This window comes from Zootoca vivipara, chromosome 2 (genome assembly GCF_965207765.1).
Source record: "Zootoca vivipara chromosome 2, rZooViv2.hap1.1, whole genome shotgun sequence".
Classification (NCBI taxonomy): Eukaryota; Metazoa; Chordata; class Lepidosauria; order Squamata; family Lacertidae; genus Zootoca; species Zootoca vivipara.
The window spans coordinates 86,527,890-86,550,962 of NC_142584.1; the positions used below are offsets into that span (position 1 = coordinate 86,527,890).

General features: G+C 42.5%; 2 protein-coding genes across 5 annotated transcripts in view; both read right to left on the reverse strand.

The window, feature by feature from the left end:
• Positions 1-6,448: 6,448 nt before the first annotated feature.
• Positions 6,449-14,007, reverse strand: RHO (rhodopsin). The gene is made up of 5 exons (XM_035106546.3): positions 13,519-14,007; positions 10,667-10,835; positions 9,880-10,045; positions 8,299-8,538; positions 6,449-7,270 (listed from the first exon to the last, which is right to left on the reverse strand). The coding sequence occupies exons 1-5, from the start codon at positions 13,877-13,879 to the stop codon at positions 7,148-7,150; spliced, it is 1,059 nt and encodes a 352-aa protein (XP_034962437.1). The 5' UTR covers positions 13,880-14,007; the 3' UTR covers positions 6,449-7,147.
• Positions 14,008-17,719: 3,712 nt separating this feature from the next.
• The window catches only part of IFT122 (intraflagellar transport 122), a 65,196-nt gene continuing 59,842 nt past the window's right edge, over positions 17,720-23,073 (reverse strand). For 3 of the 4 annotated variants that reach the window (XM_088662352.1, XM_088662356.1, XM_088662355.1), the window contains 3 exons: positions 21,541-21,620; positions 19,168-19,332; positions 17,720-18,322 (listed from right to left, as the gene is read on the reverse strand). In XM_088662352.1, coding sequence (XP_088518478.1) covers positions 18,233-18,322; positions 19,168-19,332; positions 21,541-21,620 — 335 coding nt within the window. In that variant the 3' untranslated portion in view covers positions 17,720-18,232. Of the gene's footprint in view, positions 18,323-19,167; positions 19,333-19,886; positions 21,365-21,540; positions 21,621-23,073 lie in introns of those variants that run through there. The other variant, XM_088662354.1, reaches the window with a different exon arrangement.

A 23,073-nucleotide genomic window follows, 5' to 3' on the forward strand; every position in this document is an offset into this window, starting at 1 on the left:
GATAAAAAGGTCCAGGCGGTCACAGCCACAGGCAGGAAGATCTGTAGTGTGGGATGAATTAAAACGCTGCAGGGTTTTTCCTATCCAGTGGGAGGCATCATCCTCAATACTGAATGTCCTCCAGCCTAATCTGGCAAATATTTTGTTCAGAACTGTGGCTCATAAACAGCCTCACTCTTTTCTGTTGCAAGAGAAGACTGTGATTTTTCTTAGCCTGGGCCTCTGGATTCTGAAATGAGGAGCAAAACAGAAAAGTGGTTGCTATAGTGACTAGGCCTTGTCCAAGCTAGGTCACAATAGACCACAGTGTGAAGAAGGTTTAAAGTTGGATACTTCTAGTGGCTCTGAGTCCAGAGTGTACCCTGATAAGACCCTGGAATCATATCAGTTTCTCCCCCACCCCAAAGGGAGGGCCATTAGCACAGGGGGAGAAATGGCTCCTAAGAAGCAGCGAACCAATAGTTCCCCTGAACCGAAATCATCAGGGGGAGGAAATTTACCACAGGTATTGGAAACCATGCTAAAACACAGGAGATGCTTCAGTTTTAAAACTGGGAATGAAGAGGTTGGAAACTCTAGTATTGGAAGCCGAACAGAGAAAATCATAAGGAGCTTTCTGGAAGCCACACAGTGAATTCAAACATCTGGATGCACTAAGAGAGATGCGAGAATTGGGAGATGCAGCAGTCTGAAGAAGCAAAGTGGCAGCTAGAAACTGCCAAGTACAGCATCCACAGCCAGCAGCATCTTTGGATGAGGACAGAGATAACATTTGTAGAGCAGTGGGGCTGTACTAGAAGCACCCACAGTGAGTTCAATACAAACATACCTTTTCTATTTAAGGCTTGGCCTCGTTAAAAATACAAATTGTGATTTTGCAGAGGAAAGTCAGTGGTGAATAAACAGCACCAAATGCTTAGCTGGTAAACCTTAGCTGTTGTGATGTCACCTAGATATTTTCCTCCACCCACCAGTAGTTTTGCAATTATTATTTTTAATGGCATTTTAAAATTTACATGTAAATGTAACATTTTAAAATAAGGCAAAAGATGAACATGCAGATAAAAATGGCATTTATTTTAGAAATAACAAGGAGGGTGGCCTGCATGAAACAAGGAGGAAATAAGACTGACAGCTGGGCCAGAATTCAACTTGATAGAATGTACATAGGCCATTTAGATCAGGCATAGGCAACCTTAGCTCTCCATATGTTTTGGAACTACAACTAAAAAAAAGCATGATAAATGCAAGAGCGTTCAAGTTTTCCCCACTTTTCCTTTGGAAAAGGATGGATGAAATTCAGGAAAGCATATGTCTTATTTGAGGTATAAAATAGAGGAAGCGGTAGCTTGGAGAAGGTTTGAGGAAGAGAGAAGGGTTATCACCACCTAAGGTTCCATAAGGCCATAAGAAAAGTTATGTTAGATCAAACCAGAAATCCATTTAAGCAACATCCTATTTCCAACAAGGGTGAGCTAGATGTTTTAGGTTCCCTACAAACAGCAGCACAACTCCAGGGTTTATGCCTACTACATGTACTGTAACCTCTGGACATTCAGGTCATCACTGTTAGACCTACTCTCTATGGTTTTGCCTGTTTCCCTTTTGTCTCATCCCTCATGTATTGGAGCAATTTAACATGGCTGTCAAACAAAGTTGGAGATGACCTAATTTTCTCAGGAATTGAAATACTGAATTCCAGAAGAACAACCGATCTGCAGAGTAAGGGAAATCTGGCTTGTTTTTGAGGGTTGCTTCCTTAATAGTGCCAGCTGGGAATGAACAGCACAGGCTTGGAAAATGTCCACATGGCAGGGCACTACATGATCAGCCACGACACACAGTACAGAGAGGTGGCACCGACAAACTATTTAATGGAAGCCATTCCAGCTTCTTTGGTGTGACGAAAGCAACAAAAAAAAATTTTTATTAAAAAAAAGGGGTGCATGAGCTTTCATATGTAGACAGACAAATTAAGTGGGTGGATGACATAAGAGAATGCAGGAAAGCAAATGCAGGTCACCTGATAAAATAAATCAGAATAGTGGTAGATAGTTCAGGAATAACAAAGAAGAAGAAGAAGAAGAAGAAGAAGAAGAAGAAGAAGAAGAAGAAGAAGAAGAAGAAGAAGAAGAAGAAGAAGAAGAAGAAGAAGAAGAAGAAGAAGAAAGGAGGAGGAGGAGGAGGAGGAGGAGGAGGAGGAGGAGGAGGAGGAGGAGGAGGAGGAGGAGTAGTTTGGATTTGATATCCCACTTTATCACTACCTGAAGGAGTCTCTAAGCAGCTAACATTCTCCTCTCCCTTCCTCTCAGTGGGGCTGAGAGACTTCAAAGAAGTGTGACTAGCCCAAGGTCACCCAGCAGCTGCATGTGGAGGAGCGGAGACACGAACCCGGTTCCCCAGATTACGAGTCTACCGCTCTTAATGGGTCAGAACAGACCATGAAACTCTTGGGCCAGCCAATATCTCTTAGCCTAACCCACAAGACAGGATTGTGGAGGGGAGAATGGGAGCATGGAAGAAATCTGTGCAACAACGTGAGCTTCTAGGAGGAAGGGATGCTCCTCTTAATTATTAAATAATTATTTTATGCCTAGATGAATGTAAGGCAGCAGCTGAAGAACCAGCTCTGGGACCTTGGTATCTCTACTCTCCTTGGTTTAATTATGTGGCAGACTGGTGGTGACTGCTACTCTTAGTCCTAATATAGTCCTAATTTTGCAATGTACGGTAGTTGCCCAGACAAGTAATGTGCACAAAAATGCATACACCAAGGTAAAGTATACACTAAAACTCACATACCATGTTTCCTCGAAAATAAGACACTCTCTTATATTTATTTTTCCTCAAGAAGACACACTATGGCTTATTTTCAGGGGATGTCTTATTTTTTTAATTACACATCCAGCCTCGTGTCTTCCTTGGCACCCTCCAGAACTGCGCCTATCACTACGTCTTATTTTCGGGGTATGGCTTATATTGCGCAAATGCTTAGAAATCCTGCTATGGCTTATTTTATGGGTATGTCTTCTTTTCGGGGAAACAAGGTAGTAGTGAAAATAATATGCATAACTATATTAGAGGAAATTGCTTTGCATAGATGAATAGATAGATAGATAGATAGATAGATAGATGGCAAAATTGCAAACAAAACCACGTGTGTTAGGACAAAATGGCTAATGAATTTTGGCATTTTTCTCTGCTCTGCATTTTAAAAGCCTTTTGCATTAGGGGTAGGAGAGTCCTATGCCTTGGGCTGTATGCGGCGAACTCTTCATTCTAGTTTTTCTGGCACTGTATTTCCTCTTTGGAGAATTTTAAGTAAGGAGTCTGCATTTAGCTCTGCTATTTACAGCATGGATCCCAGCAGTTATAGATAAATCCGTAAGACTGTCGGAAAACTCAATTTAATGCCCTGGGTGATTAATTGTGAAAATTAATCAATCAAAGTTTAAATGCCACCCCACCCCCCATATATTTCATAATACACCTTTCTACGAATAAAATTTGAGATAAAATATTTCCAGGCAATACTGAAAAGTATTCGGTTCACCTCCATTCCTCCTAGAAATTACCCCTCTTATGTGCGAAACAGTAATTAGGTGCCAGCTTAAGTAAAGAGAGCTTAACATGTAGAAATGTCAGTAAAATTAATGAGAGGGGCTGCCCTTGCAAATAGTTCCTTATTGCAGATTTAATTTTTGTGCTTCTTGCTACCTTCCCCTATCACTCCCCGCAAAGCTGCCTAGGATTAAAAACCAGAGAGAGGATCATCATGTTGCACAGAAGTAGTCTCCAGCATTGATAATGCAGAAGAGAGAGAAAGAGACTTTTTTATTTTTTTTATAAAAAAAACTGAGCTAAAAATAAAGTTTCAAATACTTCAGTACAATTACACTATGCCATCTTGCGGCTCCTCAAACATATGTCAAAATCTCAGTCCATATGCTCAGTTGGTTTGCTTGTTATAGAGTGAGGAATAGCTAGCTGCCCATTAATCCTCTCAAGAGGGAGTGTTGGCCAAGAACTTCCGACTTGGGCAGCCGCCAAATGGTATTGCAGCTGAAAACAAGAAAGGTGCCCGCTGGAGACTGGTAAGAAACTCAAGGTCAGAAGCTGTGTGGTCTGTGTGGGGAAATGGGAAGGGAGAGGAAAGGAGAAAAACGAGGCCACGTGACAATCTGTATATGCTACCATGGAAACGTCTCACGCAGCACGAAGAAGACATTGCAAAGTCTCTGCTGACTAAGATTCTCCTAGTCTAGGCCTTTTCTTGAATCATTTACGTGTGGTGCCTGGAGGCAACAAAACAAAGAAGATAGGTGGGAAAACAAATACCATTCTGTCTCCCAGTCTCTCCCCCCCCCAATACTTTATTTAAAATTTGACAATAACAAACAATAACATCTGACCTCTCTCTTGCAAGGATTACCAAGGCTCAACCACTCATACAGGCTTAGGATAATTATGACTATCTTCTAGATGGGCAGGCTGCAGGCCTCTAATCTGAAAGGCTGTCAGATGACAGGCCTTTATTTTAGAATATCCTTCTCTTTTTTGAAAAGCTGTCCAGTCCAAGATTGACTTTAGATAAAGAATCATGAAATGGGACAGCAAGAGTCTTGACGTTGCCCTTCAACAGTTGGCAGAACCTAATCAGCACGCTGAACTAGCAACACAAATTGACTTCCCCATTCCAGTAAGAGGCACCGTATTTCTAGTTAAATTATAGGAATTATGTCTAAATCAGTGTCTTTACAAATGCAATTACCATTTCCAAATTTTATGCAAATTGGTATTCTTTGCTGTCCTCTTTTTTTGGGGAAGCGAATCCTCCTTTCTGGCAATGCAAAACTGGACACCCAATACAGGCTTCTGCTGCAAAATTTTAACGGTTTCTTCCAGTGCGCTCACACAGCCTGCTTGCATAGCTGCCAAGTCTCCCATTTTTCGCGGGAAACCCCCGGATTTTAATCCGTTTCCCGCTGTTATCCCAAATAGAAAAAAATCCCGGAAATCTCCCGGATTTCCTACCTTGCCTTTTTTGGCCACTGCCCCCATTGTTCTCCAGCATTCATGTATATCCATCCATTGCACGCAAACTCTTGTCCGCTGCATCCCTGCCTTCTGTCCCAGAAGTCCTTGAACCCCTCAGGTGGTCTCTTGTTTTCAGACAACCCCCTGGTGGGGACCTGCATGAAGTGTTTGGCTGTTCCCTTTAATCACAAGATACATTTTTGCTTTGTTTTTACATAGGCTGTTTTCTCTCCTGTCTGCCTTTCTTTTTCCGCTCTTTTCCCTTGAACGGTCTCGTCTCCTGTCTATCTTTCACCCCCTATCTCCCCTTCTACAGTTTCCTCTTCCTTCTGCCTTTTGTACTCTCTCCCTCTTTCTGGCTTGCCACTGCGGTGGTTGTGCCCCAGACCATTCCATCCTATTCCCCTGCCTCTTCCCCCTCCCTCGTTGTCTTCACTGGGGCAGCACAAATCCCCTTTGTAGCTTACCTCTTTCCCCCCTGCACCATCCATCTTCTTCCCTCATAGCTCTCTCCTCGCCCTCCAAAGTGTTCTGGTTTCATTGTATTTTCTGTCTTCCTCCCCTGTTGCTCCTGTCCACTTCCCCACTGAAATCTGGGTCAGGCACTCCCACGTTGCATCGTTTCAACTGCTGGATATTCTCTGCCTCCACCCAGCTTGAGACAACCCTACACAGCTTGTAACACCTCTGTGTTACTTTGGAAGGCCTGAGGAGCCACCCTGAGGTGAAACCCGTCCACATGGCTTCCGTTCACAACTTCTCTTGCCCACAGGCACTTCTGACCCCTGAGAAGCCTTTCTGGAGGATTAGGAGACCTTCCTGAACAATGTGGGACAGGGTGCTGAATTATTACAAAAGACGGGAATAGAAGATTTTCCTTCCTTGAACTTGTTAACTTGGAACCCAAACCAAGGCACAATTGAACCCCCACCCCCAGCTTCGCCCTGTGGCCCACCTCACGTTATTCATGAGGTCCTCCAGAAAGGGAGGGACCATCGTTCAGTGCTAGAGCATCTACTTTCCATGAAGAAGGTCCCAAGTTCAATCCACAGCATCTCCTGGCAGGACTGGGAGAGGACCCTGTCTGAAACCCTGGAGAGCCACAGCCAATCAGTGTGGGCAAGATTGAGCTAGATGGACCAATGGTCTGACTACAGCAGCTTCCTGTGTTCCTAAGCTTTCTGTGAGCTGCTACAAGGACAGAGTGGAAAGGAAACTTTCCTTCTGCTAATTTTTCTTAGGATCCATTGTTTTTATTGTTTTCTATCATCTATCCTGGGAATGTCACTTGGCTCTGAAGGTGTTGGTTATAATTTTTTAGGAAGAAACAAAGGCAAATGCAGTACATGCCTGAAGTGAAATGTAAATCCTGCCTGCTATGATTTGCACTGACAGCATGTGGGCACTGGCATTGTGGTATACCACAGTTTTATTGCATTGAAAGTTGAAGCAATCTGAAGGCCAACCCACTTCATGCTACAAAAGAGATGTCCTGCTTTTCCTATTTGCCCAAACTCCCAGTTCACAAAAGTGAGTTTCAAATTATACATTTTTCTTTGATTAGGCTTCCGTAAATTAAGCTTTGATAAGTCTCTCTACATAATAAGAAATGAGCAACAACAGCGACGATGAAAACAAAACAGGTCTCTTCGCTACGCATGAATGTTCAGCTGTTCATTCTATACAAATCTCAGAAAAGAATCTAGGAGGAAAATGGAAAATTTTACCATGGCAATGCATCCACCAGGACAGCCAATTGGCCCCAGACAACCTTATGTACACTGGCCATATGACGGAAGACGGAAATCGGGTGCAAATGCTGCACCAAGCAGGTAAGTCAATTTGCAGGGAATATATGGTTATAGAGGCAGGCATATTAGGGCCATGAACTCATGCGACATCGCAGCCGTGGGCCTGAGTTGATTTGCGCCACAAATATATATACAGGCTCATTTCTCTGATAGCAGCTGTCAGAAAATGGAAGACTCCATTCTGCCCGGCCAGGTGAGTTGCAGGTGGCATGCTGCGGAGAGTGATAAAGACGGCAGGGGTGAAAAGAATGTGGTCATGCAAATGAAACAGTCTGAAGCCCGAGGTTTCCTTGGTAGATCTATGAAGGGGAAACCTGGCTTGTGGAGACGGTGGAAGTCTCTGTCTTAGTGCCTGCAGACGTGTCTTCCTCAGCCAACGGATTCTTTCCACAACAGAGAGTGCTGATCATACAGTTACGGAACTGTAAACAAACAAACAAACAAAATCAGCATGTGGAGCTTATGCCAATACATCACTGACGTATCTGGGCATCAGGAAAGGCCATTCAGACCAGTGTTTCCTGAATTTGGAACTCCAGCTGTATTTGGACTACAATTCCCATCACCCCTGGCCACTGGTCTCACTAGCTAGGGATGATGGGAGTTGTAGTCCAAAAACAGCTAGAAAGAGACCCAAGTTTGGGAAACCCTGATTTAGACAATGGCTACACAAATCATCTAAAGTTGAATTCACTGTACCTTACATTGTTCTTCTGTCACTGTAATCCTACATTAAAAAAAAAAAGCTTTGTCTTGCCCCTCTCTGTCTAATCACATAGTGAAAGCTATACTGTATTTTAAAGCAAGTGAAAACCCCCTGGGACCCATATGTTGATTCCCTGGCACAACGCAGCTCCCAGGGAAGTAATTGATAATACTGTAATTCATAGTCTGAGAAATGCTTAGGCTTAGTCCTGTTGCCGTAAATGCTTCACAAATGGTGAGAGTCATTAGGAGCTTGCTGTTTTAATTTTTAAAAATGGGTGAGAAGGGGGACAGGCTTTTTGGCAACCAACAGAGAGCAAGTATCATCCTTGAGATAATGTGAGAACATCCTCTCCAGTCCCTTGCAGCACGGTTCTATTTTAAAACAGATGATTAGGGATTTTTTCACATTAACCATCAGCACCTGCATCAAGACGCATTATATTCGGGCACATTAATAAGAAGCAAAACGCAGTAAAGATAAATTTAGCACATGAGCTAAAGAGCCTGGTTCAAATCTCAGCTCAGCAACACAATCACTTAGGGGAAGCCACCGTCTCTCAGCGTCCCTCCACTTCACATTTGTAATACGGGGGTAATAAAAATGGCCTACCTTGCAGGGTTTGCCACACGAATTATTAAGCTAATGTATATAAGGAAGCACTTTAAGCACTTAGGGAGAGTGCCATAAACTCTTCAAGTATTGTTATATTGTTGGAAAGCCAGGGCAACGTTGCCAAGTTACCTGTCTGTTCATTAAGATGTAAATCACTGGGTTGTAGATAGCAGAGCTCTTGGCAAAGAAGGCTGGGATGGTCATAAACACAGGGCCGAAGTCTGACCCTTGGTGAGTGAAGATGTAGAAAGCAACACTGGCGTAGGGCACCCAGCAAACAAGGAAGGAAATGACCATGATGACAACCATGCGGGTGACTTCTTTCTCGGCTTTCTGGGTAGTGGCAGACTCCTGCTGCTGAGCCGCTGCCTAAAAGCATGACAACAGAGGGTGGTCAAGACTAGGCAACAGGACTATTTGGGAATGAGCAGCTAATCACCGGAACAGAAACTAGCAGCATTCCAGTGCAGTGGGGGGGTGATATAGCTCTGGGTGGGCTTGTTTAGTTGCTGTAGTTAAAAGGTTCTGGGCCTCCATTCTGTTACATCCCAAAGAATAACAGTTGGTTCCCTTCGTTGTGAAGCTGGTGCCCAATCCTTTTTCAGAAGCAAGGGACATTCTAAAACTCTATTACAATATGTTGAATTGTTAAGGCCGGCATTGGAGGGAAGAGCAGGCAGCAGGGATGTGAAAAAACTGCATGGGGTTTCTTAGTTGTTGAAAATCGCAGTTTGATTCCCCGCCCCCAATATTTATTTATATTCTGTTTTGTAACCAGGTGCATGGGCAGCATTGAGAAGGGCTTACAGCATTTAAGGAGAACTAAAGCTTTCTTTAGCCATCTCACCCCTTGCTTTTTCCTGCAAGACCAATTGCAGTAGTTAACAGTCGTCAACAGGTTTACCACTCCTATCAGCCAATCACCCATTCCCACCACCCTTCTGAGTAATACCCCCACACACCCTCTGACTATACATAAGGGTCTGGTGACTTCTGTTTCAGTGTATCTGAAGAAGTGTGCATGCACATGAAACCTCATACCTATGACAAACTTAGTTGGTCTCTAAGGTGCTACTGGAAGGAATTTTTTTTATTTTTTGTTTCGACTACGTCAGACCAACACGGCTACCTACCTGTAGCTAAGTAAAGGACACGGGTGGCGCTGTGGTCTAAACCACTGAGTCTAGGGCTTGCTGATTGGAAGGTCGGCAGTTTGAATCCCCACAACAGGGTGAGCTCCCGTTGCTCTGTCCCAGCTCCTGCCAACCCAGCAGTTCAAAAGCATGTCAAAGGCAAGTAGATAAATAGGTACCACTCCAGCGGGAAGGTAAATGGCGTTTCCATGCGCTGCTCTGGTTCACCAGAAGCAGCTTAGTCATGCTGGCCACATGACCTGGAAGCTGTCTGCGGACAAATGCTGGCTCCCTCGGCCTATAGACCGAGATGAGCGCCACAATCCCAGAGTCGTCCGTGACTGGACCTTTACCTTTAAGTAAACTATATATGCAACATTCCGCAATTATTGCTGTGGTTATGTTTCAGAAGTGAACTAAAGGTACAAAGTCAAAAACTTGGATTATCCTGACACCTCCATTGTGGAGTCTCCTTGCACTGGGCTGGGAATGATGAAGTCAGGAGAAATGTTTTCAGCCTTGACAGGTTTGTGCTGGGGAAGGGAGAAGAGTTTTATCTTTTTGTAGGGTCACCCACCTGTTTTACGGTGCAGACAAGGCGACCGTAGCAGAAGAATATGATAGTCAAAGGTGTGACAAAGTGCACCATAAACATGTAGATGACAAAGGATTCATTGTGAACTTCCGGGTTCGGTGTATAATAATCAACTCCACACGAGCACTGCATCCCTTCTGGGATATACCTGCAGTTAAACCAAAAGAGTTAGTGGGTGGGATTGTAGTCTATTGTGTGTGCCCCACTTCCACAAGTGTTGAGAATCTCCAGCCATAGCAGCTACCTAGGTCTGGTTTAATTTGGAAGAAGAGAACACAGTCGCAGTGGGTTTTTATTTTGTAATTTTTGGGTTTGTAAACAGAGCATAGCTTTGGGGTAAACATCTTAACACTCCAATAGCTTTAAATTGTAGCATTCATTCATTCAATGCTTTAACAGTATAAATAAACTTCAACTTGTGCAAATTTCAGTTGCCAGGATGCTCACTGGAGGAAGATGGTTTCAGCATACTACAATGGTCTTTGCCCCTACTGCATTGGCTGCCAATTAGTTTCTGGGTCCAATTAAAGTGCTGGTTTTGACTTTGGCAAAGTATGCCTTTGCCAAAATGGCTCTCACCTTCCAGAAGTATCTCCAGTCAGTGTGGGCCATTTATCTGTCATTTCCCCCAACAAATAACACCCCTCACCTCTGATCATTAAGGAATGCTAACTAGTTGTTCGGGCCCCATTATCCCTCTCCTATTCAAACCCCCCCCCCCTAATTTACAGCAGTCTGTATTACTGCAAGGAATTTGATGCATACCTACCTTGACCATCCAAGGAGAGGAGGACCAGCACATGCCAAGGCCATGATCCAAGTGAAACTCACCCCTATGATGGCATGGGTCCCACTAAAACGGAAATTGCTCATGGGCTTGCAGACCACCACGTATCTTTCAACAGCCAGGACAACCAGAGACCACAGGCCTATCTCACCTGTAAGAGAACATAAGAAGCATCTGTCAACAAGGTGGGGGGGGGGGAGAGAGAGGGGGGGGAGAAGATGAGAAGGAGAGGGAGAGATGGAAAAGCCACCCCCTCAAGCAACTCAACAGGTTCCTCTTTTTCTTGTGATTCTTCATATATTATTGGACTCCAATTCTCATCCACTCCAGTCAGCATGACCAAAGGCTGGGCATGATAGTTGTTGTGCAAAATGATTGGAGGGCATCGGGTTCCACCTCCCTGTCCTATGGTCTGCTCAGCACCATACTACATGTCTGATCAGATCCCTCTTTAGTTCCCTCATTCTTCAGGTTCACACAAGACTGTGGCAAATTCATGCACTTAAGCTCAGAGGATGAGAGAGCTGAACCCTCTTCATGCCTATCATTGATCAATTCATTTGTAACATTTTTATACTTGTTGTTGTTGTTTAGTCGTTTAGTCGTATCCGACTCTTTGTGACCCCATGGACCATAGCACGCCAGGCACTCCTGTCTTCCACTGCCTCCCGCAGTTTGGTCAAACTCATGTTTGTAGCTTCGAGAACACTGTCCAACCATCTCGTCCTCTGTCGTCCCCTTCTCCTTGTGCCCTCCATCTTTCCCAACATCAGGGTCTTTTCCAGGGAGTCTTCTCTTCTCATGAGGTGGCCAAAGTATTGGAGCCTCAGCTTCACGATATGTCCTTCCAGTGAGCACTCAGGGCTGATTTCCTTCAGAATGGATAGGTTTGATCTTCTTGCAGTCCATGATGGGACTCTCAAGAGTCTCATCCAATATTTCACTCACATAGCTTACATCCCTATAGCTCCTTTCCTCAAGTGCTTCTCTCTCAATCAGGTACACTTTCCAGCAGAGTCCAGGGGAGGAAAAGGGGGCACCGGGGGCCAGATTATATAGGGAGGAAAGTGTTGAGGAAGATGTTGCTTTCCTCTCTCGTGACATTAGACTTCCACCACTTGTTTTGTATGTGATGTAGGCAAATCTGAGTTTGTTCTATTCACTCATTTACTAATATATTTTATTTAAAACAAGCATGCCTCATGCTTCAACACAGCTGCCCAAGGTGACTCACAACAGAGTTATTGAATCCATTATATGTAGTAACGATTCAAAGCCCAACAAAACAGATCAAAACACAGGCTACATGAAAAAAAACCCAGCATGACGAAAACCAACACAGCTCTGCTGCCTTAAGCACCATTCCACATTTGTTTTGATCCTTTCTTAAAGGATGCTGTGGCATCCCACCGTTCTGCTCCTGGCATTTTTCAGCCCTTGGAGAGCAGGCTGAATGCAGGATACACCTCCCAGTGAGGGACGCTTGAGAGGTAAGGACCTGAGTCACATAATTCTTGATCAAAAGTTTATTTTCTCTGCTGCCTGCCTGTAGCCAAACAATAACCTGGGAATAGCCACATATTTGAAGCTTCACTTTTTTTACAAACCTCAATGAAATGAATGGGCTTGTAGGGAAACGGCACTGGGTGGACCTTGCCCACAGCAAGACACTTTGAAAGTGAATAGTGAAGGGAATAAAACTTGCATTTTTGCCCTCCTTGATAATGGATAAAGACCGCCTAAAGAGACTTGAGCCAATTTGGTCGTGTTTGTTTGCTTTTTGCTGGTTTATTTTATTTCAAATTTAGGTCTTCTCTACCCTAAGGACTCTATGTCAAGTGGAAAACCAAGTAGAAATAAAATAAAAGATAACATCACATAATCAAAATGACCGAGAGATGATGATTGAAACTGACTTGAGCACAGAAAGAGGTTTTGGTCTACATTTTGTTAACAACTTAATTCCGTTCCTGATTTACACGTGGAATAAAAGATGCCTTAGCTAAAGCCCTGCCATTTCAGCTAAGGTGTGAGATCTTACAAGATACCATCTCCGGAGGCTCTCGGCATGTCTTCCACCAAAACCATGAGAAAAATCAAGACTGCAAACTTTATAAAACAGGGGAAGTAGGCATAGTGCTCAGAACCATATACAGGTGAAACTCGGAAAATTAGAATATCATCGAAAAGTGCATTTATTTCAGTAATACAACTTATTATTTTTTCTTTTTCTTTTTACAAATGCTTTCTTTTGGAAATTCCACAGTAATAAAACAAATAGTTACAATAATACAAAAAAAAACATCGCTATTACTTTTCATTAATTACATTCCATTTATAATTGACCCGCCTAATGACAAACAATTACAATTACAACAAATAAAGGCATCTATCTCATATATTGGTTTCACCTTTTAAGTTGCATTACTGAAATAAATGCACTTTTCGACGATATTCTAATTTACTGAGTTTCACCTGTATCACATTGCACTTTTGAAGTTGAACCTAGTTTTAACCATTTGCCAGCATGATCAGAAGCTTGGTTTCCCATCCATTCTATTAACATTATTCCAGCATGGTTAACTTAGCTCAGGTATGCAACACAAGAAGGCTATGTAGAATTTCTGAATAGTACTAGCTTTTGGAATTCTGTTGAAGAATGAAGAATGAAGTCATGTTATAATCTAGCTGAGATTTCTGCATTGCAGGGGTTGGACTAGATGACCAGGGGTCTCTTCCACCTATACACTTCTGTAAGATCTTAAATAGGAACTTATGTCTACAGTGAATTCATTGTGGCACGATACTTGAAGGAAAACTTAAAACAGACCTACCGCCCATTGTAGCAAAGAAGCCTTCAATGTTGCACCCTACCGTTCCAAAAATGAAATATCCATTCATAGATGTGTACATGGTAGTGGTGAAGCCTATTAAGACCATGAAGAGATTGGCTATGGCCAAATTTAAAAGGATGTAGTTCAGAGGAGTTCTGAGTTTCTTGTGCTGGACTGTGACAAAGAGAGTCAGGAAGTTGATTGGGAATCCCAGAAGAATCAGAAGAAACATGTAGGCTGCCAACGCAGAGAACTTCCATGGTTCTGCCAAATAGTACTGAGGATACACATATGGATTCCGAACAACACCAGTCTTGTTGGACATGGGGACATAAAAATTTTCACCTTCTGTTCCATTCATGGTGGCAGCTCTGTAGGTATTTGCCTTCTTCAACAAGTATAGATCTCTGTATTTCTCTATAAATCTCCTCCTTTGCTGGACTGTTCCAAGCTAAGCTAGCACTGTTCCTTTTATAAAACACCACCACAGGTAAGCCCTGCGTTATTGATGTCAGCACAATTTAGACTTGGGTCAACATTAATCATAATAATCCACGCTAAGATTGGAACTGATAATTCTCTGCTGGGGTGACGCTCAGGTAGTCCTTGTGTTACAAAGCTGCTGGAAGAACAGGTGTGTGTGTGTGTGTGTGTGTGTGTGTGTGTGTGTGTGTGTGTGTTTGACAGAGTTCTTAGATATAACACAAAGATGTCAAATAGGATAAAGGAAATAACCAGTTACCTGCTTGGCTTCAAGAGGCTGCTCTCTGCCTTTTACTTCAGCTGGAGAAGTATCGTTTCTGGAAAACCAGGTTTCCTTTGGAAGGAAGTTCCAGGGACATAGCTGCATGCCTTTGCTGATCGTATCTGTGTAGCTAGCCTAGGAAGACTTTTTCTGCTTCTGAATGTAATCTCAGTTATACAGCCCTTAAGGCAATAGCAATAGGTCTATTTATACAATAGACAACTGAGTTGAATCCACTTCAAAGTTGGTTTAAATGCAATAGATTCCCCGAAAGAATCCTTGGAATCATGCAAATGCTCAGATTGCTTTTGTTACACATTCCCAGTCCCTTACATTCCTCAAGCTCCTGTGTGCATGCAGGAGCTGTGGCCGGGAAATGGGAATGAAACTGTTCCACACTTGTGCCACAGAAACACCTTGCATTTCAATATGCATGCACACTATCCATCATTTATAATGTGCCTCCCAACCATATCCGAAATAGAAAGCCCCTGTAGAAACCCAAATGCAGAACTATCAATAAAACCACGTAATAAAAATCGGCATTAAAACATCATAACAATAAACAGTCGTAAAAATCAGCAGTAAAGTTGCAGCACTGAAATAATAAAGCCGTGCTTTGTACATAAATTGACAGGGCACAATCTACTTGCATGGTGGGTGAAGTACCCTTGGATGGGTGCTCTATAGTATTTTATACTGGTTCCTTTCTAGTGCCACAATTCTAAGTTTAAATAAAATGCACGTATTAACAGTAGGAACAAGAGTTAATTTATTGGTAAACACTTTCATGTCATGATTTGAACCAATGCACTCTGATTTCTTCAGCAGACAACTGATTCCCCCCAAGAAAGACTCAAAATGCAAGGTCATGGCTTTGTCCTCCGCAAGAGACCACAGGACCATGTGTGGGACAGGAAGCTTGCAGACCTGACTTCCCACTTTGATGGAAGGGGGTGTCTAATTGGGAAACTGTGTACAGGAATGCTCCCCCTGCTACATAGCTGGTCCAAGGGCATGGGATCTGCTATGTGCACATGACCCAGATACCTAATACTTAGCTGTTACATAGATCTGGCATTGTGGGATTAAAGGTTTTATCTTTCAGATGGGCAAACGGACTATATTAAGATTGAATAAGCCATTGCTGAGGTGGACAGAGCTCGCTGCCAAAACTGCATCATGCCAGGACTCCGCCCCAGTCGTCCTTAAGGAATCCTTATATGGCTGGAATATGGAGAGGTTGAGTAAGGCTTTGGTGGGACATTTGCTAACGGTGGAACGATTAACCATAGCAAAACACTGGAGAGATCTAACAGGTACAACAATGGAGTATTGTGTTGATGGGGAAACCGACTCAAAAACTTAGGAATGCTTTGAGGTCAATCAAAGACAATAAAGTTTGTTAACAAAACCAATAGAATCTAAATTGTAAATGCACAATGGCTTATTTACACAGAATATGGTTTATTATCACATCATTACAACTTTCCTTAACTCACTGCACTATGTCTGCAATATTGTCACTACTATGCAGAATAACTGTAGCTTCTGTATGAAGGCCTAGTCAATCAATCAATCAATCAATCAATCATCAATCTTTATTGCGGCCAAAGACCAGACAGATGAGGGCCTATTAATTTTCTTTAGCTTTTCACTTCTAAGAGCTTTTTTTTGTAATGAGAGCAGTAGATATTTGTTTGGCTATATGGTTTGAAAGGCAAGTATTTTCTTTTAAGTGCACCACCCACATCCACAAAGTGGGAAAGGGGAAATAAAGCAAATCAGACTGACTAAGGATGCTTTTATTAGATTGCTCGTTTGGTCCATATATGAATAATGATGATGAGTGGTGCCAAAGTTAATATTTTAACATCTATGAGCTACCACTACAGATTTTAAAAAGCTCTTTTTAGATTAAGCATGACATATTTATATATTATCAGAACTTCTGACAGTCCGAGCAGTTATGAAGATCCAAAAGACACCTTTGATGTTATATGGCAAGTCTGGCGCCAAAACATGTCAAGGCTCCATGTATATTTATGACAGCACTGTCTAAACTTTGCAATGTCTTGCCTTACTGATTTTTCAAAGGCTATCGCTGGTCTTGGACCCCTGAACTGTGTGAGATTTCAAGAGAGCAGTCTTGCCAGCAGGCACACAGTCCGACTGACTCTTGGATCTCCTGACTTGGGCAGACCAGGTCTGCCTATCATCCTGTGATCCTTGCCTCCCTCTGGCATACTCCTGACAGATCATAATGGAAGGATGTGTTTGATACTGTTTTAACATTTTGATATTTGCTGCCCTAGTTTCCTTCGGGATGAGGGGGTGGAATAGAAATTTAATAAATATCAAATCAAACAAGATCTCAGTATTACGTTTGTCTCATTCAGATGCTCTTTTTTTTGCGTTAGTTTCCAGTGTTCCCTGCTCCTTCCCTTCCAAATGTTGAAGCATCTCTGTTCACCTGCCTTTGGCTTGTTGCCTCATTACTCTCATCTTTCCCCTTCCCCTCCTGAACAACCTTTAGTAATTTGCCTTTTATTTTACTTTATCAATAAAACCTCATTTTTTTGGAAGAGCTCTGGCCTAGTCTCTGGTCTGAAGAACTGACCAGTACAATTCCCAATTTGCTGACCAGCCCACATGGCTGTAGCTTTGGCTACTGCCGATGCTCACAGCTGGAATATGCAGCACCTGTTAAAAAACATGTATTGTTGATTGACACTTGAAATTTATTCAATCTTGCTACAGTTACCTTAGCTGCTGGACCATCATCCCCTAGCATGCTGGCTGAGGCTGATGGAAGTTGGAGTCCAACAACGTCTAGAGCACCGCAGGCTTCCCATCTTTGCTTTATAACCATCAGTGTGTCTTCGACAATGTCTGTATTGAAGTTCAGTGTTTCAGCTAATGGAAGCAGCTTAACTATTTGGGGACACAACTCATTCTTCCGTCTGAGTCATATTTACAAATGTCACATTATTGTTTGCTTCTAATCATCAGAGTGTCTTCAAACTACACACACACACACACACACACACACACACACACACACACCAAAGTTCAGCTCTGTAAATGATGTCAAAGTACTTAAATCCTTTTGGCTTCTATTTCATCCCCCACATCTCAAGATGTCGTTTGCTTAATGTTTTCATAATTAGGGTGCCTACAGATGTGGCAAATGTCAGGTCTTTGGGTCACGCTGAAGGACCCTAATGATTCTGATACCTCAAAATAAATGACAGCTTTTGTCACTTGAATTCTATGGAACTCCCACTACAATAATTCTTTTCTAAATAACAGGAAGCATTTGGCAGTAAATAAGACCTTGAAAAAGAAATGTCCTTTGTGTAAGTACAGTTATTTTGTCAAAATTGTGGAAGCCCATTTTTCATAATAGCAGTTCAGAGAGAGACAGAGAACAAATACGGGGGGAAAGGACACAGGTTTCTTTTAAAAAGAGATGTTTTATTGAAAATCGTCATAAAACCCAAATGCTAAGGAGCCAATCCAGAACTAGTGCTAGCAGGTGCAAAACTAGCATATTTTCTTCAGGCAGAATCTCACCCTAAAAGGTTAGCAGTGACAAATTGACAGGCTGTTGTGAAAATGTCAAGAATACATTCTAGCATTACGCAAGGGGGGCTGCTTAATAGAAAAAATATAGCTCCATAGATCCTCTCTTCTGTTTAACTCTGTAGCCGTACAAATCACCCACCAGTCATACAAATTCTGCAGTTACACTTGTTAAAAATAAATATATATGTATACATTTCTCTTGGGGCTAAAACAAAACTTGGCATGTGCCAGTTTCATATACAAAGAGTAAGAAAGCAGGAATATCATATATAATTTTCTTTTTTATACTCTGCCATCAAACAAGCTGTTAAGAAAGCCTAATGGACCTCAGGAACACTTTACAGAAACCAAGCAGCAGGATGCATGAGCGTCTGCTTTCCCTCACTGGCTGGAGTCATCTGTCTTCCTCCGACAATATGGGCAACAGTTATGTTGCAGCACCAGGAGTTCGTAATCTTCTGAATGAAACATCTGTAAATGAAGGTTGCAGATGTCAGGTGTGACTCAATTTAAGCCACAGTGTAGGAAGAAACTGAGTGGACGGGACTGCTCTAAGAGCATTTTTGGTGCCTTCTCCATTTGCATTAACATGCACGTAAACTACAACACTCTTATGACTCTGGTAACATCAGCCATATCCCCAGGAGCTCATTCACCTGCACATTCTCCCACATAACATATGTCAACAATGCACGTCTAATGTTTCCATTGAGCAGGCATGTCAGTCTCTATGAAAGACAATAAAGGGAGGCAAGTCTGACATCAAAAACTAGCAAAAACGATTGACTGGTTAGACGTGTATCTTCTGGGCACCCAAATCAGGATTAACATCCGCTGTCATATAACCTCATTGTTGTATAACCTGATTTGCAGATAAACCAGAAAGAACACACAATAAAGAGTGGAGGCTGTATAATGTGTGCTTAAGTTTTGTGCAAGCAAATCAAGGCAAATGCTCAATAAACAGGTCATCTGGAGGAGCCCTGAATACAGTCAGAAAAAGAGGAGGCAACCCCCAAACAGAAGTGCAATTTATGATCCACTTTGGTACAACTTGGCTGCTTCATTTAGGTCTCCCAAAGGCTTCACAGCAGCCACAAAGTGATGCTTTGCCTTGCCACTTATGTAGTAAATTTAATTTTAAGGCTTTTAACTTAATTTTTAAACATTAAAATTAATTAGTGCCACAGGTATATTTACAATTAAGCAGCAGTGTATGAGGGAGGGCTTTTTTTAAAAAAAAATCCTGTACTATTTTATTTGGTGGAACAACTGCATATTTATCAGACTCTCCTGAAGTAAAATATTGCCCTTACCTGAAAGCAGAAAGGACACATGGTAATGGGATTATCTGGTAGCAGGGACCGGAAGTACTGCCACTGTAACGGCTTGGGCCAGCGTTTAACCAACACATCTCTCCTGCTCATTGACCCGAGAACTGCGCGGTTCACGACCACAGGGACAAATTCCGACCCCCCTTGCTGCAGGAAACAAGTGATTGAGAAAAGGAAAAACATGTTTGAACTTGGTAGATCACTGGAAAGGCAATGCTTTCCCCCCCCTCCCCCCAGGAAGTATGAGGTTCTTTTGGGGGGAAATAATCTGCATATATTAAAACAGCAATAGCACTGAGTTATCAGTTTCTTTTCAGTTCTGTATTTAGTCCTGGAAATATTCCTAGTCCTGGAGAGCTTGCACGTGTCCTCTTGCAACGCAGTGCTGGGAAGCACTGAATCACAGAATTATAGAATTGTAGAGTTGGAAGGGAATTCAGGATCATCTAGTCCAACCCCCTGCAATGCAAGAATCTCAAGTAGATCATACATGACAGATGGCCATTCAACCTCTGCTTTAAAATCCTCCAATGCAGGAGTCCACAACCCTCCTGAGGGAGTCAGTTCCACTGTCAAACAGCTCTTACTGCCGAAGTTATTTAATATTTTTGTATCTTTATTTTATATCTAATTATGATTTATGTGGAAATTGTTCAATTTGGTTGTGTACTCTTTGTATATTATATTTATTGTTTATGACTACTTTTGTTAGGTCTGTAATTATGTATTTTTTCATCTTGTAAGCCGCCCGTTTCTCTAACAAACAGTAACGAACGTTTGCCTGCAGGGTGTCCAGCCGCCTCTACAGCCTTTCACTGAAGTTCACCTCTCCAAATTTTAAAGAAAAAAATAATTGGGGTAGATATTTCTAAAATAAATCAATAATCTTATGTGATTGGGGTTTGTTTGGTTTAAAAACAACAACAACCAGGAATGAAATCTGCAGAGGCATAGTGGATATATCTCCTTGAACATGGCAATCCTATTGAGGCTTCCTGGGTAGGAGGGAGGAGAATTCAAGGCAGAAGAAATGGCAGTTCCTCAGCTCTGCTGGGCTTGTGCACATGTGTGCACTTTCTTCTTCTTCTTTGCTGGGTTCTTAAATAAAATAAAACCTGAAATAACTGTGCCAACTCTTGGCCTGACATACTGTAGGTTTTCCTCCCATTCCAGGTGCATGGTCAGAGAGTAAGTGGGTTTTGGATCTCTGATCTGCTCCTGGCATGCCTCTGGAGTGCTCCCTTTTTGCCCTTACCTCACTCAGCTACAGCAGTGGACCTTGCCAGCAGCCCACCAGGGAAACCTCTAGCAGTGAACCTCCCTGTGAGACAATGGAGAGGAAGGATTGCCATATCCAGTGGCCTCCCAGCCACCCTTCTTGGCGGCTCAGGATGGCTCCTTCAATGAATTTTAATGAGTTTTCTTGCAATTTTGGCCATTTGACTCAAATAAGCAATTCTCAGCTGGGTCTTACACTCCACCAGTTGAGGGATTAAGAAACAGAATCATAGAATCATAGAGTTGGAAGAGACCACAAGGGTCATCCAGTCCAACCCCCTGCCAAGCAGGAAACACCATCAAAGCATTCCTGACAGATGGCTGTCAAGACTCCGCTTAAAGACCTCCAAAGGAGACACCACCACACTCCTTGGCAGCAAGTTCCACTGTCAAACAGCTCTTACTGTCAGGAATTTCTTCCTAATGTTTAGGTGGAATCTTCTTTCTTGTAGCTTGAATCCATTGCTCTGTGTCCGCTTCTCTGGAGCAGCAGAAAACACCCTTTCTCCCTCCTCTCTATGACATCCTTTTATATATTTGAACATGGCTATCATATCATCCCTTAACCTTCTCTTCTCCAGGCTAAACATACCCAGCTCCCTAAGCCGTTCCTCATAAGGCATCGTTTCCAGGCCTTTGACCATTTTGGTTGCCCTCCTCTGGACACGTTCCAGCTTGTCAGTATCCTTCTTGAACTGTGGTGCCCAGAACTGGACACAGTACTCCAGGTAAGGTCTGACCAGAGCAGAATACAGTGGTACTATTACTTCCCTTGATCTAGATGCTATACTCCTATTGATGCAGCCCAGAATTGCATTGGCTTTTTTAGCTGCTGCATCATACTGTTGACTCATGTCAAGTTTGTGGTCTACCAAGACTCCTAGTCAAGGGAAAGCTGTATCTGGTGGAGTAAGGTAGAGAAAGTTTATGGGAAATTACAAAATATTTACAGATGGAATGAAGATGTGACACGAAGAGAACATTTGCTGGTAGGAAATCCATACTAGGTGCTCTTTGCAGCACAAAGCAAAACAAAAAACAAAGGTGAAGAGATTTGGGGGAAAGACATTTTCTAACCTCAAAGCTCAGTTTTGCTGTAAATGGGTCATCCTCTTCGATCTCATCTGCTTTGTAAAGAAGTCTCATTGTCTGCACATCTAGGAACATTTGTTAGGGAAGAATTACACAGAAGTCGGGAGTGCAAAGGGAGAGCACCTGTGGGGTGTTCGGATTTCTATTCTCCGCATGTCCAATGGTGAAAAACTCATACATTATGATAGAAACCCTGGCTTATGATCAAAACTGCATATAAGTCTTGATCAGGATGCAGAAGGCTTGCCTCACTGTGTTCGAGAGCAGCAGATTATGGAAAACAAACACGCACAAGTTATTCCATAGTTAGTCCTTTGAACAAGGATGCTTAATAGGCTAACTCTCAACCTTTCTCCCAACATGCATTCAAAGTGTTATTCTAATTATTTCCCATTCCCAGTTTTCTTCTGTATACTGCTACACACAGCATCCTGCCTCAACATGGATCTCAATCTCTCTGGCTTCATGCCTTTATACGGCAGCCAGTAGAATGAGACTCCCAAAGTGAATGGCCCGTTAAAATGGCAAGTTCTGGCAATGCTATCAATAATGGTGGAGTTCAAAGAAAGCCCGGTCTTGTCTTGCTTGGCTGGAGGCTGGAGGCTTGAAAAATAAAAAAGTAGTTTCTTTAAAGTCTGTTAGGGAAACAATTATTTTAAGTCCTAACAGTTTGATGTGATTGTTCAAACAAAAAGGATTTAAAATATATTAAATTTGCACAGTGGGGTTTTTTTCCCTGTTGCGGGGGCTGGATAGGCTCAGCCCAGTGCAGGCATGGAAACTTCTCCAATGTAACAGATGTTAATCTAGGACTGCAGCAGAGCACTGATACTCATTTACCTTAACCTTTATCTGTGCATGTAAACCTGAACACTGTGTAGCATGCTAAATAACCGAGTATCAGAGGTGAAAGCACTGTAGCTAAAAATATCTTTTTAAAGAAGTGCATGAGGTTGGGGAGAGGGAAGGAAGTGGGGAGCGGGGAGGGAGACTAAGGATTTGTACTGTTCTATTGTAATACAGTGGTACCTCGGTTTATGAACACAATTGGTTCCGGAAGTCTGTTCATAAACTGAAGCGTTCATAAACTGAAGCGAACTTTCCCATTGAAAGTAATGGAAAGTGAATTAATCCGTTCCAGACGGTCCACGGAGTAAGCGTTCATAAACTGAAGCAAACTTTCCCATTGAAAGTAATGGAAAGTGGATTAATCCGTTCCAGACGGGTCCGCGGAGTACTTAAACTGAAGCGTTCATAAACTGAAGCATGGGTGTAATTGGTTCCGGAAGTCTGTTCATAAACTGAAGCGTTCATAAACTGAAGCAAACTTTCCCATTGAAAGTAATGGAAAATGAATTAATCCGTTCCAGATGGGTCTGCGGCGTTCATAAACCGAAAATTCATAAACCGAGGTGTTCATAAACCGAGGTTCCACTGTACAGTAATGTGTAAACCCTAATAAACTATGTGGATTTAAAAAAAATAAAAATAAAAATTACAGTGTTACTATTTAGTTGT